Source organism: Eurypyga helias, unplaced genomic scaffold, assembly GCF_000690775.1.
Source record: "Eurypyga helias isolate BGI_N326 unplaced genomic scaffold, ASM69077v1 scaffold8854, whole genome shotgun sequence".
NCBI lineage: Eukaryota > Metazoa > Chordata > Aves > Eurypygiformes > Eurypygidae > Eurypyga > Eurypyga helias.
This window is the reverse complement of record NW_010244302.1, coordinates 3,643-18,498: the sequence shown is the minus strand read 5'-3', so window position 1 is coordinate 18,498 and position 14,856 is coordinate 3,643. Positions and strand designations below refer to the sequence as shown.

At 38.9% G+C, this 14,856-nt stretch overlaps 1 protein-coding gene across 1 annotated transcript in view; it reads right to left on the bottom strand.

The window, feature by feature from the left end:
* The window catches only part of PALMD (palmdelphin), a 48,490-nt gene extending 35,287 nt beyond the window's left edge, over nucleotides 1-13,203 (bottom strand). The window contains exon 1 of the mRNA XM_010149696.1: nucleotides 13,123-13,203. Coding sequence (XP_010147998.1) covers nucleotides 13,123-13,166 — 44 coding nt within the window. The 5' untranslated portion in view covers nucleotides 13,167-13,203. The remainder of the gene's footprint in view (nucleotides 1-13,122) is intronic.
* Between the last annotated feature and the right edge of the window lie 1,653 nt (nucleotides 13,204-14,856).

The following is a 14,856-nucleotide window of genomic DNA, read 5'->3' as shown; positions in this document are numbered from 1 at the left end:
CGGTTGTGAGGAATACAAGGTTGTGAGTTGTCCAGTTTTTCTGGCAATGTTTCAAGAGGGATGTTAAAATCTGGCAGGAATGTTATGAGAAGAATGATAGAAGGATTTAATAGAAACTGTATTTTGCAAAAGGAGCTTAACTTATTAATTAGAAAATTAAGTAGTTCTTCAGGAGCTCAGGAACACCATAAGAAACAGAAACTTGACAATAAAGGGCCTCTTACTTTAGCAAAATGATAATGAAATTCAGTGACTGGATATTGAAAGTTGAAATTTCAGCATGCTAGGACAGTTGTTTTAAGAGGGATATTAAGCAGTTAATGCAACAAAGTCTGCGTGCAGTCTCCATTGCTGCATATTTAAAAAAGTGGATTCCTTTGGCCTTGCAATTAATGGACAATAATGCTGGGGGAAAGGCAAAAGCAAAATGATGCAACCTATGACAAAACCTGACAAATTTCTTAGCATGCTTAGGAAAGCGACAAATTAGATGGTACAAAAATGGCTTAATCAAAGGTCAGCCAAACTTGTTAGTACTGTTTTGGGCATTTACTAAAACCAGCACATACTCTTATTTCAAAAAAAAACCTTGACACAGTGCTGATATTCCCTTTTCCCCAGCTATTCTGCCTGCCCAGCCATCAGAAACACTCTTTGCTCTTCCACAGTTTCTCTGGAGCTCTTACCAGCTTGTGAGAACACCTCAGCATTCCTTACAATCTTGGACAGCACTTTTTAGTTTTAATGAAACATTTCCATGTTTTTCTCCTGAAGATAAAGTTTCCTACTGGATGACACACAAGGGAGTGCGGGTGGGAGTAAGACCCTCCCTATAAACTAAATCTATTTAAGATTTATAACTAACCAATATATTTATATTCAACTCTTCATCTACCATTTTTTGATAATTAGTATTAGATGAATGAAGACAAGTAAAATTATTAAATTTTTTTAGCAACAAATGTCATGATAATTGAAAACACTGTGTATAGGGCAATTTAAAAATATTTTTAATTGATTTTTTTTTCGATTTTCTTCTGACTCTTCACATTACCAGAAGGAATTTTTTTTTAAAAATCTGACACATCAGAATTTGCTATTTGTCACACGTAGGTGGTGGTTTTGGCAGTTAACTGTCAATATTATAATAGCATCTATGGTCCTACTGTACCAGTTACAGAACATATTTATGGAACATGTCAGTTGTGACAGGTGCTGAATCCACTTCCTTGCAACCTTTCTTTTGGAACTTTGTATGTTGTAAGATGTCTTTTCTAATCCAGAACTAGAGATTTTTTAAATGGGGACTGGATTTGCCAGTTTTTTGGTGGTCTGAGTAAGGAAATGTAAGTGTAAGGACTGTGTCTCCTCACTGTCTTACCACAAGCCTACATGAAGTGTGATTGAGTGTGTGCAAATCAGGAAAAGCAGCCCTGCTCCACTGTGTACTTCTTGCTTCCCATTTGACAGATGGGGAGAACAGTACTTTCCTAGCTCATGGGTATGGAGTGCTATTATTAAACATGGACTACTCCTCGAACAGCCATTTAGATGAGAACTGAATTCAGAATCTAGCTAAAATGATGATTGGTCATTTGGTAAAATAAACATGGGAAAAAAAAGTCACTTTTAACAGCCTTCTGACTTACAGATGTCCATGCAAAATAACAATTCCAACCAATCATAGCAATAAGAGAGTATTGCCAAAATTGTTCTACTGTTCCATCCCAGCCCAGAAGAGAACTGAAACAGCTGCTTGATTCCTCTTGAAAACCATGGAAGTCATAAGCAAGTGCTCACAATGAATTATGAACTGTCTGTGCTTCAAAGGATGTCTCTGTTCTATTTCTGTTGCAATAGACTACTGTGCCTTACTGTGCTTTCCTAGCTTTACCTTTTAATTAATTATTTTGGGTCGTGCAGACATCATTAGCAAATGTGATTTGCCCTTGAACAGTCTCCTATGCTAATAATTTTATGCTGTCACCATCCTTTTTCAGGAGTAGCTGTATTTGCTGAAAGCAGCCTGTCCCTGTCCTTTTGCCAGGAGAAGGTCCTGCCATGCGATTTAGTACCTCGAAAAACGCCTGTGTGTCTTGGCTGACTTTGCAATTCTTTGTGTTCTGAGGCTGTTTGTATATGGTCAGGCTGACTATCTTCACAGAGGGCTATAGTTCAGATTTTATCTTGGTGTCCTTCAGAAACCAGCAACCAGACTGGTGGTACTCATTAGCAGTGACAGCACTCGGTTTGATGATGAGGAGTGGCATTTTTCACCCTGGGAGGCTGGAGACTGAGCTGCCATCGAATTCGTCCTCAGTCACACCTTATGCAGAAGTCCCTGGTTGCTTTGATACGCAGCAGGAAACGTAACCAGTAAGCAGGGCTCCTGGTAAATTCTGTCTCCTTGCATTCAGGGTTTCCGTAAGGGTCAGCTGATAGCATGAAAATGAACCTCTGGGAGAAACAGTTCGTCCGCCTGGCAAAAGCACTATCTCGGTTCTACCACAGTGGTCTCACCACTTCCTCTTTGTGACGAGGATGTTTGCTGCGGCAGGCACAACTGCACTTTACAAACACATAGCTTATGTGTCAGGCTCAGCACACTGGGGCAGGTTTCCAAAAGGACTCAGTCAGCTCTTGTGACGCTTACAGGCAGCTTTCTGAAGACCCAACGCAGTGAGTTTCCGATAGAAAAGAGCTGTAGCAATGCAGGCAGTCTGTTTCTGTGCGCAGCAAACATCTATTCATGCAAGGAGAGATTGCAAGTTCTTTTGTTTTTGGAGGGGATGTTTATTGGTTTTTTGAAAGGAAAAATGTGACTTGTCAATAACTGAGCTTCTAGTTGGTATTAAATTCCTTCTGCCCTGATAAATGGTAGTCAGTGGTGAAAGATTATTGTATGGCATATATACAGCACAAGACACAATACTGGGTGGAAGAGATAACATCTCTCTCTACCTGCCTACACAGATCGGCAAAGTGTGTATCTATGAAAGTAAAAACCACAAATCCAGACATTCCTCTTATGCACATATCTATAAATAACCCTTCCTTCATTCAAAGAACTGACCACTGACAGAACACAGTCTGCGCGGAGCCTTTTGCAACCAGTGAAGCATGCTGTGCTCCAGTCATTCTTAGGTATGTTACAAATGCTTGGGCAGGCGATGGTGCCAGTGGTGAGCTTATAAACTAAGAAAATAAAAGAGGCCTTCATAAAAGGCTTGGCTTTGAATCTGTGATGCTTTTTATGCGCTACCTTTTTAGATAATGTTAGAGGTCTTACCTGTAGTGGATGAAGTGCGCTGTTAGAAAACATGTATTTTAATATTCTTTTAATAATATAACATGGTTCTCAATGCTTACTGTGACCAAAGATCATCTAAAGCAATCTAGAGTTACTTTAGCCTTCCACTCCCTAAACTTCAGCTGTAATTAGATAACTTTTTTTTTAACTCAGCTGTCTGTATTTATTCTAGACAATAGCCTTGTGCTGGATTCAGCCAGTAAAGGGTTAAAAGTCCCCTCCACTGGAGGAGGGGAGGGGGATTTGTGAGAGCGGCTTCGTGGTATTTTTGCTAGCCGGAGTTAAACCACGACAAGCCTGTTTTATCATATTTAGTGCTGTTTTTTCTAACAATACTTTCCAGTTTCGGAACGATAGAGAACATTTCACTGCCTGAAAGGTTACAGAATTTAATGGGAAAGGTAGGACATGGTGAGTCATAGTCCTGAACACCCACAATATGTGAGTAAACTGCTGTTTCTGATGAACAGTCATGGGGCATTGGCAGAAAACCACATCTGGTAGTGGGAGAATTCTCTGGGCTGTAATACTGATAATGAGTGAGATGAGGTGAAAATTAACCCCAGAGAGGTATTTAAGACCAGGAAAAAAAAAATTAGAAAAGCATACAGGAAGCCCACTACTTTATTTTGCGTAGTTTGACTTCATTTTACTTTTGGTCTATTTCATGTCAATAACCAACTTACAGATGTGCCTCAGCACTTCTGGAAACATTCAAATAGATCATGCTTGAGCTTCTGGAGGAGATCTTATTGTAAAGGTAACCTCAAGAACACATGAAACAGGAGAGAGATTATAAGAATCAGAGATCATGATGAACACTAGGAGAAAGTTAACAGATACATGAGAAAGTAAGCTGCTGAAGAAGCGGTATTCACAAGCTGTAGTTTGGTCTTTTGTCTGGCCATCAGCAGGTGTATAATAACAAAGCTTGAAAGCTCTTTGATCAGCAGTTCAGCTCCCATGCTGGGAATGAGGCAGGGCTTGTTCAGCTAATACCTCATTCTGACAAAGAAACTGAGTTACAGGATGGACATAGAGCAGGACTTGGTGTGACATCAGTAAAACCAGTAACAGTAAATTCCTACTAACCACGTTTTGTGGGAGAATTAAGAGCATGGAAAGGTTAACCAACAGCACATCTAGTAGGACTTGCTCAGCTGGAGTAAAGGAAGCACAAAAACTGGCCTTGCTCCAGGGCTGAACCTGCTAGGGCTTGTAGATGTCAGCTGTCTGTAGTGGGTGGGTTGATTCTATACCTGTTTTGTCAGATCCTGGCAGGGCCAGCACTACATATGAAGAGGGTGGGGTGGTGTTCTGGTGGGTAAATATGGGATGACACAGTATCTGAAGTGTGGAAACAACACAATGGCAGTCATCAGACTGCCTGCAACTCAGTGAGAACAGAAAGACACTGCTTTAGCTGGGACTTTAATGTAAGAGAGAGTTCTCCCTCTTCTGAAGTCCTGCTGTGATAATGGCTCTTTGTGAGGGTATCAGCAATTCCGTTTGCATGTTTTTGTACTGCATGAAACTAATGTTTCCAAGGTACTTGTATACCATGGCTGTGAGAGCCCTGAGTACTAGCACACACTTTGTAGTGATTGTGATCCTAATTTAATTATTTGTAGAGATCAGATTTGTTTAAGAATGTTCTGGCTGTGCAATGTAACGTTTTTATAGCATCTGCTGAGATAGTGCAAGCTTGGGCTGAAGGAGGGGCTGGCCTAACAGCTTAGCTTCTTATTTGCTCTGAGAGCCAGCCAAAAGAACATTACTCTTGTAATGCTCAAAATTGACTGCAAAGCTAGAAGTAATTTTTAGTGGCATGCATAAGGCAAGTTTTAGTTCATTCATAGACTCCTGGGGGTAGTTTTCTAAAATAGCATTTCTTGTGGGTATCTTTCTAAAGACACACATACAGTCTTTATCCCCCTAGCATCAACTTTCTAAGGAAGATTGAGTATAATTGTCTGTTATTTGGATAGATGTTGTAGAGTTATAATAGTAATTTAGTAATAAGTAACCTCTATCCTCTACCTGGGAGCCCTTAAGTTCTCCATGTAGGTGGGAAATATAATTTCTTATTGCCATTCAGTCCTCCCTTCCAAGAAGGTCTAGTCTGTGTATTCTGTGAACCTCTTGGAAAGTACATGTTTATTTTGAAACAAAAATTCTCGCACTTCAACAAAAAAAATCCCACTTAGGGGATGTTCTGTGTCCACCCTTATGCTCAGTTCTGCGTTGATCACAGTGCGTGTCCCAAAACAGCAGCCGTGCATTATTAATCATCCCTAAAACCTAGTTCTTATGTGGTATGTTTGTAGATAGACAGAGTTTACTTTTTGATTCACTAAGTAAAAGAACATCTTGAATTATAAGGATTCATAAGAAAAATTTCTCATTTCATTGTAAGGAATTTCTCTTATGGATTTGTTGACTTTCTTTTGGACTCCACTCAGCAATCACAGGGCATGGTGATCTCTACTATGCAGGGGCTGAGAAGGCAAAGAGCACCTAGAAATGAAGTATTTGTAGTTCAAAGCATATGATTACAATCTCCGGGTAGATTCAAGGTCAAGCTTGTTGCCTCGAGACAGATAATCTTTAGGGGAAATTAAGTCCATAGAGGAATATATTTGCACCCTGCTCAGATACAAGACAAACTGCATTAATATGCTTCAGTACATTGAATTACTGTGTGGTGCTATTAGGAGTTTCTGCCAAGAAGTTTTTTGAGAAGATACATCTTTGATTTCTAGCAGCAGCATGTGGAAATATGACAGGGCCAAATTCATTCTTTGGATGTCTTTGAAGTTAGAGAAGTTATAGTTATACTATGTCCCAAGCTTCTTAGTATGAAGGCTGTGCTGAATCTTCCAAGAGAATCCTCTTTTGCAAACTTTTCTCTAATGGAATGCAGTTTAGTGTGACTTTTCATTATTCATCATGAGTCACCTTGTTGCCTGTTCACCAGCTGCATTGCAAAGAAGTGTGTTTGCCTTTTCTCAGTTTGGAGTGAAACATGAAAAAAGTCTCATGAAAACAATTAGGAATTGTGCTGGGCCCCATCAGTATGCTGTTGGTTAATGAGGAGAAGGGTCAAGTAGGCTAAAGTTAATTTTAGTGACAGTATTTTGTTTCCATTCTTGCATTTAAAGGTCTCTTCATGCACAAAAGACTTCACTCCTTTCCCCTCACTCTTAACATGGGGACTGGTTTTCATCTACTTCTTAAGCTGATACAAAAGTAGTAGAAGTTGTTCGCACAAATGTTGGTGTGATCCCACTCAAATGAGCATAACCCATGTTTAGATTTTTTCCACTGCCTGCTTCATATTCCTTGTGATGACTTTTTAGTTGGAGAATTAATTTGGGGTTTTTTTCTGCACCTGATAATCACCATGGTAGATTTTCCACAATACTGTGACTTTAGCATCACATTATAATGATTTCAACAGGACTGACATCACCTGCAGCCTAGAGCAAGGTCTATGTAGCAGACACACTTAAGTACTTGCTTTTGGGAGGCCATCACAATGAAACTCTAACTGATGGGCAAACCAGGCTTGGAGGGAAACATTTGATTGTTTTCCCACTTCTTTCACTTTCAGATGCTAGCTGCTGTATTTGCCAGCTTACTCAGCTGGCATTGCCAACATTAGCTGTTCCCAGACTAACGGAAGACTTGTGAATGAAGCAAGTTGTACTGCCATCTATTTGAAGAAGGAAAACATTTTTAATCTTTACATACAAAAAATTAAGATCTTACCATAAATACAGAAGCAAAGCACTGTTTGTGCCCAGATCTCAAAAAAATCTTTGAAATAACTATGAGCTGGAAAAAACATTTGGGAATGTAAAGAAAGATGAATGCTCTAAAAATCTCATAATAAAATGCAAAAAGTTATTCTTTTATTTTGTTTCTTGAGGTCTTTATTCCTGCGGGAGATGGCCTTTTGAAAAAGGAAATGTGGCAAACAGAAAAAGAAGGCATTTAATGAAGAAGCACAACTGTAGCCTGATTTATTGGCTTGGCCTTATCACATTCTAGATAGAGCAATGGAAGATGAATGGGTTCACACACAAATTCCACTGCAGTCATCAGCAGAAACTTTAGAACTGGGTTCAGGGCTCATGTGTCCACCTCCATGTGCAGCTGTTAAAGCGCAAGGAACTCTGAGCCTACGTCCTGACGTACTTAGGTTGGTTGATCCTATAAATGGGAGTGGTCAGGTATTATGCAACCACAGTGACGAGATGTCTGTAATCTACCTAAGAGAGGTCTTGTGTAATTTTTGTGGCAGGGATTCATGATCCTATAAATCTGGGCTTTTTTGTTCTTGTCAGCATTTTCAGGTCTCCCAAAAAAGCACAGCTGCCATCTTCATTTTTTTTTTTTTTTTCCAGTCTGCAGCTGGAGTTACATGGTATTTTGCTCAGCATACATAATGTTGATCTCTTGAGTTGTTTCTCATATTTACCTAGTGTATGGAATAACTTTATAGTTAAGGCAGATTTGTACATCCAGAAATGCCTCAATCAGAAAATGGACAGAGCTGGAGAAACGAAGCTACAAGTAAATGGATATGTGAAAATATTCCAACTTTCTGTAACAAACTTTAGATAGAACAGATTTCATAGTTAAATATTGAGATATTCTGATCTCCCTGCCTTAAAACCAGATTAGGAAATGGAATTACTTGGTTTTCATTCTGTTTATGTATACATATCACAGAGCGAGCCATGCTTTTCTGTAACCTTCATGTCACAACTGCCAGAAGAGAACGGTAAAGAAACCAGAAGAAAGTACTGGTTTAGATAACTTTATTTGTTTATTTATACTGACTATGGTTGCTTTGCAGGAATATGGTGTGACTAGTCATCCATCACTTGATAACTGGTCCCCCAGCAGATATTTTTGAGAAGTTGAGGAACTCTGCAGTAGCTTCTATGTGTTTGTTTTCATAAGAATATCCATTGGCAGGCCTGTCAAGTGCTTGCTGCATCAGTGATTTCTCCAAAGTCTTTCTTATATTTATTAATTGCCTGAAAATTGCTATGATATGTGCATTTTGGGGAACTTATTACAGGCCAAAGATAGGTACTGTGTTATAAAGTAAACCAGGGGGGAAAAAAAAAATCACCTTTTCTCCCAGTTTTAATTTGTCCAGAGGTCTACATTTACTTTTTCATTCAATGTATGGCTTGTCCAAAGTAGAAAAGGATATATGAATTTGAATTAAACTATCAGCATAGCGCCACTGAGTTTTAGTTCATTTATGCCACAATGAATCCATAATCAAATACTTTTGAACCTGTTTGCATTTCTCAACACTGTTTAAATGTTAGCATCTATTAACCATGAGACCTTCCTATGCTGGGAATATTCCTTATCAGGTCTGGGTAATCTTCTTCCTGTTGAAATATCTCTCAGTCAACAGATGGAGTGGGAATCTACCTAGCTAATGGCTAATAGATAAGTGCCTCTCATTAGAGATTTTCCTTTCTTTACTGCGTTACATCTAGTCTTCGGGAAACTTGATTCTTGTAATCTTATTATTGTCAGCATGGACAAAGGTACTTCAAGGTGTGCAGGAATTAAATAAAGAGAACTGCATTGGCTCTAGCATAAGCAAAGGGAATCATTCCAAATGATGAGGAGTGAAGGTTTGGTGCTATAGGTAGAAAACCATAGGTATAAAAACCCCACTGTAACTACACCTTCATAGTGTTTGCTAGAAATCACCTTGTCCACTGGCATATATGTAGGGATGGTCTGACACTGTATTTCCGTAGCAGATTGTGAATTCCTCCTGGAATTCCAAATCTTGAAGCGTCTTCAAACAAATAGAAGCAGCTTTCTTGAGTCTTAAATCATGAGCACATCCTGTGAGTATCAGTTTATTCTGCTTCAAATGCCTCCATAACAAAACTCTGTTTTCTTACAGAAAATACCACCTGGAAACAGCTGGCTAGGTGTTGAGTTATGATTATTACCACTGGGTTCTGTTATTTAGCACTGCTGGAAATTTCGTGCACTGACAGACTGTAGTTAAACAAGCTATTACTGCTGTAAGTCTAAGTCAGCCCAGCCTTCCTACCCTCCCCTGAACCCTCCTACCTTCAGACTTCCATGACATGACCTATTATGCATTTTCTTTGCTGGTTCCAAGTACTTAAATTAGTGAAATCATACGGGCTCCTGTTGCTCTGTGTGCACAAAAACTTTGCTATCCATTGCAAATCTGGTTGCCACTGACTTATACAAGTCCCAGCCTGCAGGTAATACAGGCAGTGCCAGGCACTCACAGCACTGCGGTTTGCTATCTGCCTTTTGCTCTATATAGCCATGTTCTGTGCACTTCTGACACAGTCTCACCAGGAATTAAAAAAAAACCCACATTTTTCTGATGCAAATTAGAAGAGGAATGGCACTAAAGCACTGCTGAAAAGCTAGAAAATGTTTATGTCCTTCCAGGGTCCTGAATTTCTGAAACTTATTTACCGTCACACTTCAGCCAACAGGTTTACATAAACACTGGGACAAATTTATACATCCTTTCTTCAGTAAAAAGGCTATAGAAATCAAAGGCTGTTTACTGGACTGATGCTGCCAGAATTTTATTTCATTCTTCTCAGTACCTGAGGTTGGTATTTTCATTTTAAAAATGAGTGATCTTTTTAAAACCAAAAGTCAGTGAAAATCTTCATTATGAATAAACTTGCATCTGCTTAATACCTCTTCCAGGAATTGAGAGGGCAACACTTTGTTGAGGCAGACATCCTGAGATTAAACCAGCTACGTACCGATATTGTTTAGAAGTCTGTGGGAGAGTGTCATTTCACGAATTCCATGTAGAAACGTTGCTACAAATGTATGATATACTTCAGATTCCCTCTAGAGTCAGTGGAGATGGGCATCTCCAGAGGGCACTTTAGCCATTCCTAAAATAGATGAGCTGCTTTCTGGAAGTGGCTGACTCCCTCTGCTGACTACAGAGCCTCTTTCTGTTGTGCTCATTTTCACCTTGACAAAACAATGTTCTTGAGTCTTTGTATAAAAAAAGACCCCAACAATAATGAATGTTACAAAAAAAATCTAATGTGTGGGCAAATGAAAGTCCGCAGACTTTGAAAATACATTAAATCAACATTTTAACACAAACAGAATCATTTATGTTACATTTTCATGTTAATGTACATTCTTTATCCCCCCTAATATGAACATTCAGGAGTGTTATCTCTATTGGACTGTTGACTACTGTCAAATCTAGGAAAACCCAAATGCCACCCTGGCAGGGAACCAAGCTGGATCTTTGTCTATTATCCCTTTGGCAATGCTGCACAGTACTGTTACTTCTGACAAAGGCCTACCAGCCTCACAGTAGGCAGATAAGGAATAATCTGCTCTTCCCTTATAGGCCTTACCTGATCTGTAGCAATTAAAGGATGTCCTGATTTTGGAAACATTAAATAGTTTTTCTACAATGTCGATATCCTGATTGCACTTGAATATTCTGGAAATAACTGCTTAATATCTTTCTTAATATTGAATCACAGGTTTCAACAGTCTCCTGTAGCAACAGGTTCCACAGTTTAATTACACAGTGAGTGTAAAAGTATTATTTTGATTTTCTACATTTTATGAAATGCCTCCTTGTTTTCCAAAAACAATGCACACTGATTAGGAGTTTTTAATCTTCCTTACTTTGTCTGCTGTTTTCTGCATTGTTTCTAATGTTAGTGATTTTATTATTCTCTGTTTTTCAGGGAATAAGGTTTTTGGTTGTTTGTTTGTTTTTTTACCCTTCCCCAAGCCTAATTCTCCAAAATACTTTCCATACATGTAGAGATCAAAGTATGTATAATATTCTAGACATATTTGTGCTATTTATTTCTATAACACACTTTAACATTCTGTTGTTCACAGTTTCAGCCTTTATATATCTTATTTGCATTTTTGGCTACAGCTGTGTACACAGTTACATCTACACTTACCTAAGATAATGGTGATGTGCATTTCTTGACCACATATTGCCATGTAAACATACCTACAGCTAATTCAAAGTTCAACAAAATGCTCTAGTAATTCACACCACGTTTATCAGCTTTGATTTTTCTTTCTCATCTTTGTGTCCATTCACCTAGTGTGCTTGGATCTATTTGTGTAATAATTTCAGTTTTTGTTGTGATGTGAGTGGTGTGTTCATTGATAGTGGAACTGCGATTCTAGGAATTGTATCCCATGGTAATCTTCATGGGGAAAAAAAATCAATTTGTAACTAAGCATACTAAGGAAAAAACCCTATATGTTATGTTATGTGTATTTTTTAAAATGAAATAATGACCAGTAACAGCTACAGTTAAATGAGTGACAAAGAAAAAAGCATAGGATAAATTTGGTAGTTTCTAAACAGTTCCTAATTCATCTGCTTATTTCTCTAAAACAGACAAATATTTCTACCAAAACAAATAAAAAACCATGCATATCCAGGGTTGTAATTTACCACAAAGCAGACAAAAATGACTGTGGTTAACTTTCCTTTCTGAGTTCATTCTGAAATAAATAGCATCGCTGTTAAAGCAGAATGTGAGAGAAAGGTAAACAGCCAGGGGAGACTTCCCCATCATGCAAAATGAAAGGCTGTTGCATTTAAAAGAGGCTCCACCTGTGCAGGCAAATTCTGCAGACAAGGTGGGGGCAGGTCGAGGGATGGGAGAGGCAAAACAGAGAAAATAGGAAGAAGAGAGATTAAAATAAAAGGGCAATCTGAGGATATAATTTAGAGAGGTGAGAGAGAAGATTGAAATTGCCTGGTTTCACCAATTTCAAGAGCATAAGGTGCTGGAGTGTTTGAAAGGTAAAATAATAAATTCTGAGAGTGAGAAAAGCTGAGCAGGAGTTACAATTTATGGATTTTAAGGATAGAGAAGTTGGGTTAAACCTGAGGCTTCATGAGAATGCAACTTCTGATAATGGAATCATCACATAAGACAGAAGAAAACTCAATGTGGGTGATGTTAAGGCAATCCATTGCTGGATATAGCTCTGATGTCCAAAGAAGATGCACAGATCAAGGCAAAAATTGTCTTTGTTATACTTGTTTCTCAGTGATGGCTCTCCTCATGATGGTTTTTTCTGCTTTTCCTGATCATGCAGAATGTTTAAACTAGAACTGGCTATTTAGACTCTGTTATTAAGATAAATAGTTCTAGTTCTGACAGTGAAAACCTGTAGTTTAAATTAAAGCCAAACCACACAATCTGTGTATCTATGTAAGAAGTGATTATTTCTTTGCATGGCTGCTTTGCTGATGGCTAAACCAGCACAGTGACCACAGTGTTTCTTCTGTATTCAAAATCACCCTAATACTGTCCAATGTCACAGAAGCAGGTTTAGAACAGTTGGATTGAATTTAACTATGTTTCAGTATTCCCTTCTTTCTTCTTCACCTGTCTTTCTATCCTCTCTCTCCCTGTTTTCCTCTTGTCTCCCAAGAACAGCTAGAGCCACAGTTACACAGATATCTTAAGATTTGTGTAGTTGTAATTTTGAAGTAGTCATCTATTGTGAATGGGCACAAATGCATTGGAGAAATGATGGATTAATATGAATCTGTCCTGTCCTCCCACCTCTGAAAGCACAAGAACTCATAATTCAGATCCATGCCATAACTGTAGATGTGCAAACTAGGATTTTTTTGTAGTGAGCAAGAGCAGAATAAAAATACTATTGAAAGACAGGTTTTGACAGTCACATTTCTTAAGAGCAGTATGCAGCGTAAATAGATTTTAAGAAATTTGTCTTACCTTTTTTGTCTTTGATGTTCAGAAACAGAAGTGTCAGACTGCATTTCGATGTTACACTTATCACAACCACTTTGCAAATGACGGCAGGGTAGAGGACTGAAGGAAGTACAGTCTGAGGTAATAAATCCTTTTGATGCTGCGTTATTGTGCTTTATTCATGCACATATCCATCCGGGTGAAGTTTGACCTTCCGTTGGGTGGTTAAGACAGACAGGAAAAGCTGTTTTAGAAAGGTCCATGGTGGGGCTAAGAAATACTTGCTACATACTTTTCCTCTGATAAATCAGTTATCGTCTAAGTGACCTACTTGTGTTGTTTGCCAGTTATAACCTAGTAAATATTTAACTTGCTAAATAAGAGACTCGGGGCGGTGTTATTTATAAGTGGGTGTAGCCTTTGCTTTGGCATTTATTGTGGCACTTTGTTCTGGACATAGCCTAACTTAATTAGCTGGTGAGGTAAACATTGTGGTGATTTACTGTAATTTATGGACAGATAAAAATGCTAGGCAGGTGCTAAAGGTTGCTTTTAACGAAAGTTAAAAACTTTCATATCATGAACTGTTTTAAGTGAGTGTGTGACAGCCTTTAGGAAAGACCACAGCAAATGCATTCTAAAATTTAACTCCTCTGATCAGGAATGCTACATTTTTTCTTAGAGATACAATGCGAGTACTATATTGAATATGGAATCAATACATGGTTTGGTTCATGCAAGATTGCTTTGAGAGCAATAATTTCATGATACCTGTTTGAATTTCCCATGTTGGATTTCATGACACCTTGCTTTATGGATCTAGTGGTGGGTGAGGAACGAAAGGAAACGTGGCTCTGTGTTTGACAGGTTGCCATACTTGCTCTCTGAGCATATCTCAGACTGTGCAGGATTCAGCATGTGTGATGCAGAGAATGTCTGCATCAGCTCTGCAAAGGATTTGCCAAAAAGAATACGCAGTATCAAATATTCAAATTGTACATTAGACAAATTGAAAAATCTGGAAAAGCCACTTTAAACAGATATATCAAGAACAAAGAGATAAAGCGGGGAGATTGGGAACAGGTCAGAAATGTGGGAGACCATTGCCACTTGCAGTGGGAGTTTCAGGAGTTGGGAAATCTGGCATGTAAATCCATGAACTATCATGGAAAGACATGGTCTTTTTAGTTCTTTCCATTGTGGAGATGTGGAATCTCTTTGAGACATGGAAATACGCAGAGGCCAGCTGGGATATTTTCCATGTGTTGCAATGTCAGTAAAGAAACACAGCTGGGTGGCAGTCGGTGCTCAAGTCTGATACCTGTGCTGGCTGATAGAAGCTTTGTTCTGCAAGCAGCGTTCCTCATTTCCCAGAGGTGAATTTGGCTGTGCAAGATTACCAGTTATAAATCAGATTGCGTAAGAACCCAAATGTAATTTTTAAAATATTTCCTTTGAAAAGAATTCTTTACATTTAAATCTTCCTAGAATATCTGTAGTGTATCTGGCTGTAATGTGGATAAGGTCCGGATAAAACCTCTTCCAAGACTTACATTTTAAGTACCTCATTTACAAGGTCTGATGCGGTGAAGTCTCCCTCTTACGGCATCCCTCCGGCATTGCAGGGACCCACACAGGCTCCCCGCAGCACTTGGGTAGGGCTGGGGGGCAGCAGGGCTGGGGGGCAGCTCAGGAAGCAAAGTTGGCGAGCACCGTTCCAATATCAGAGCACAAAGAAAAACAGAGGCCATCCCAAAT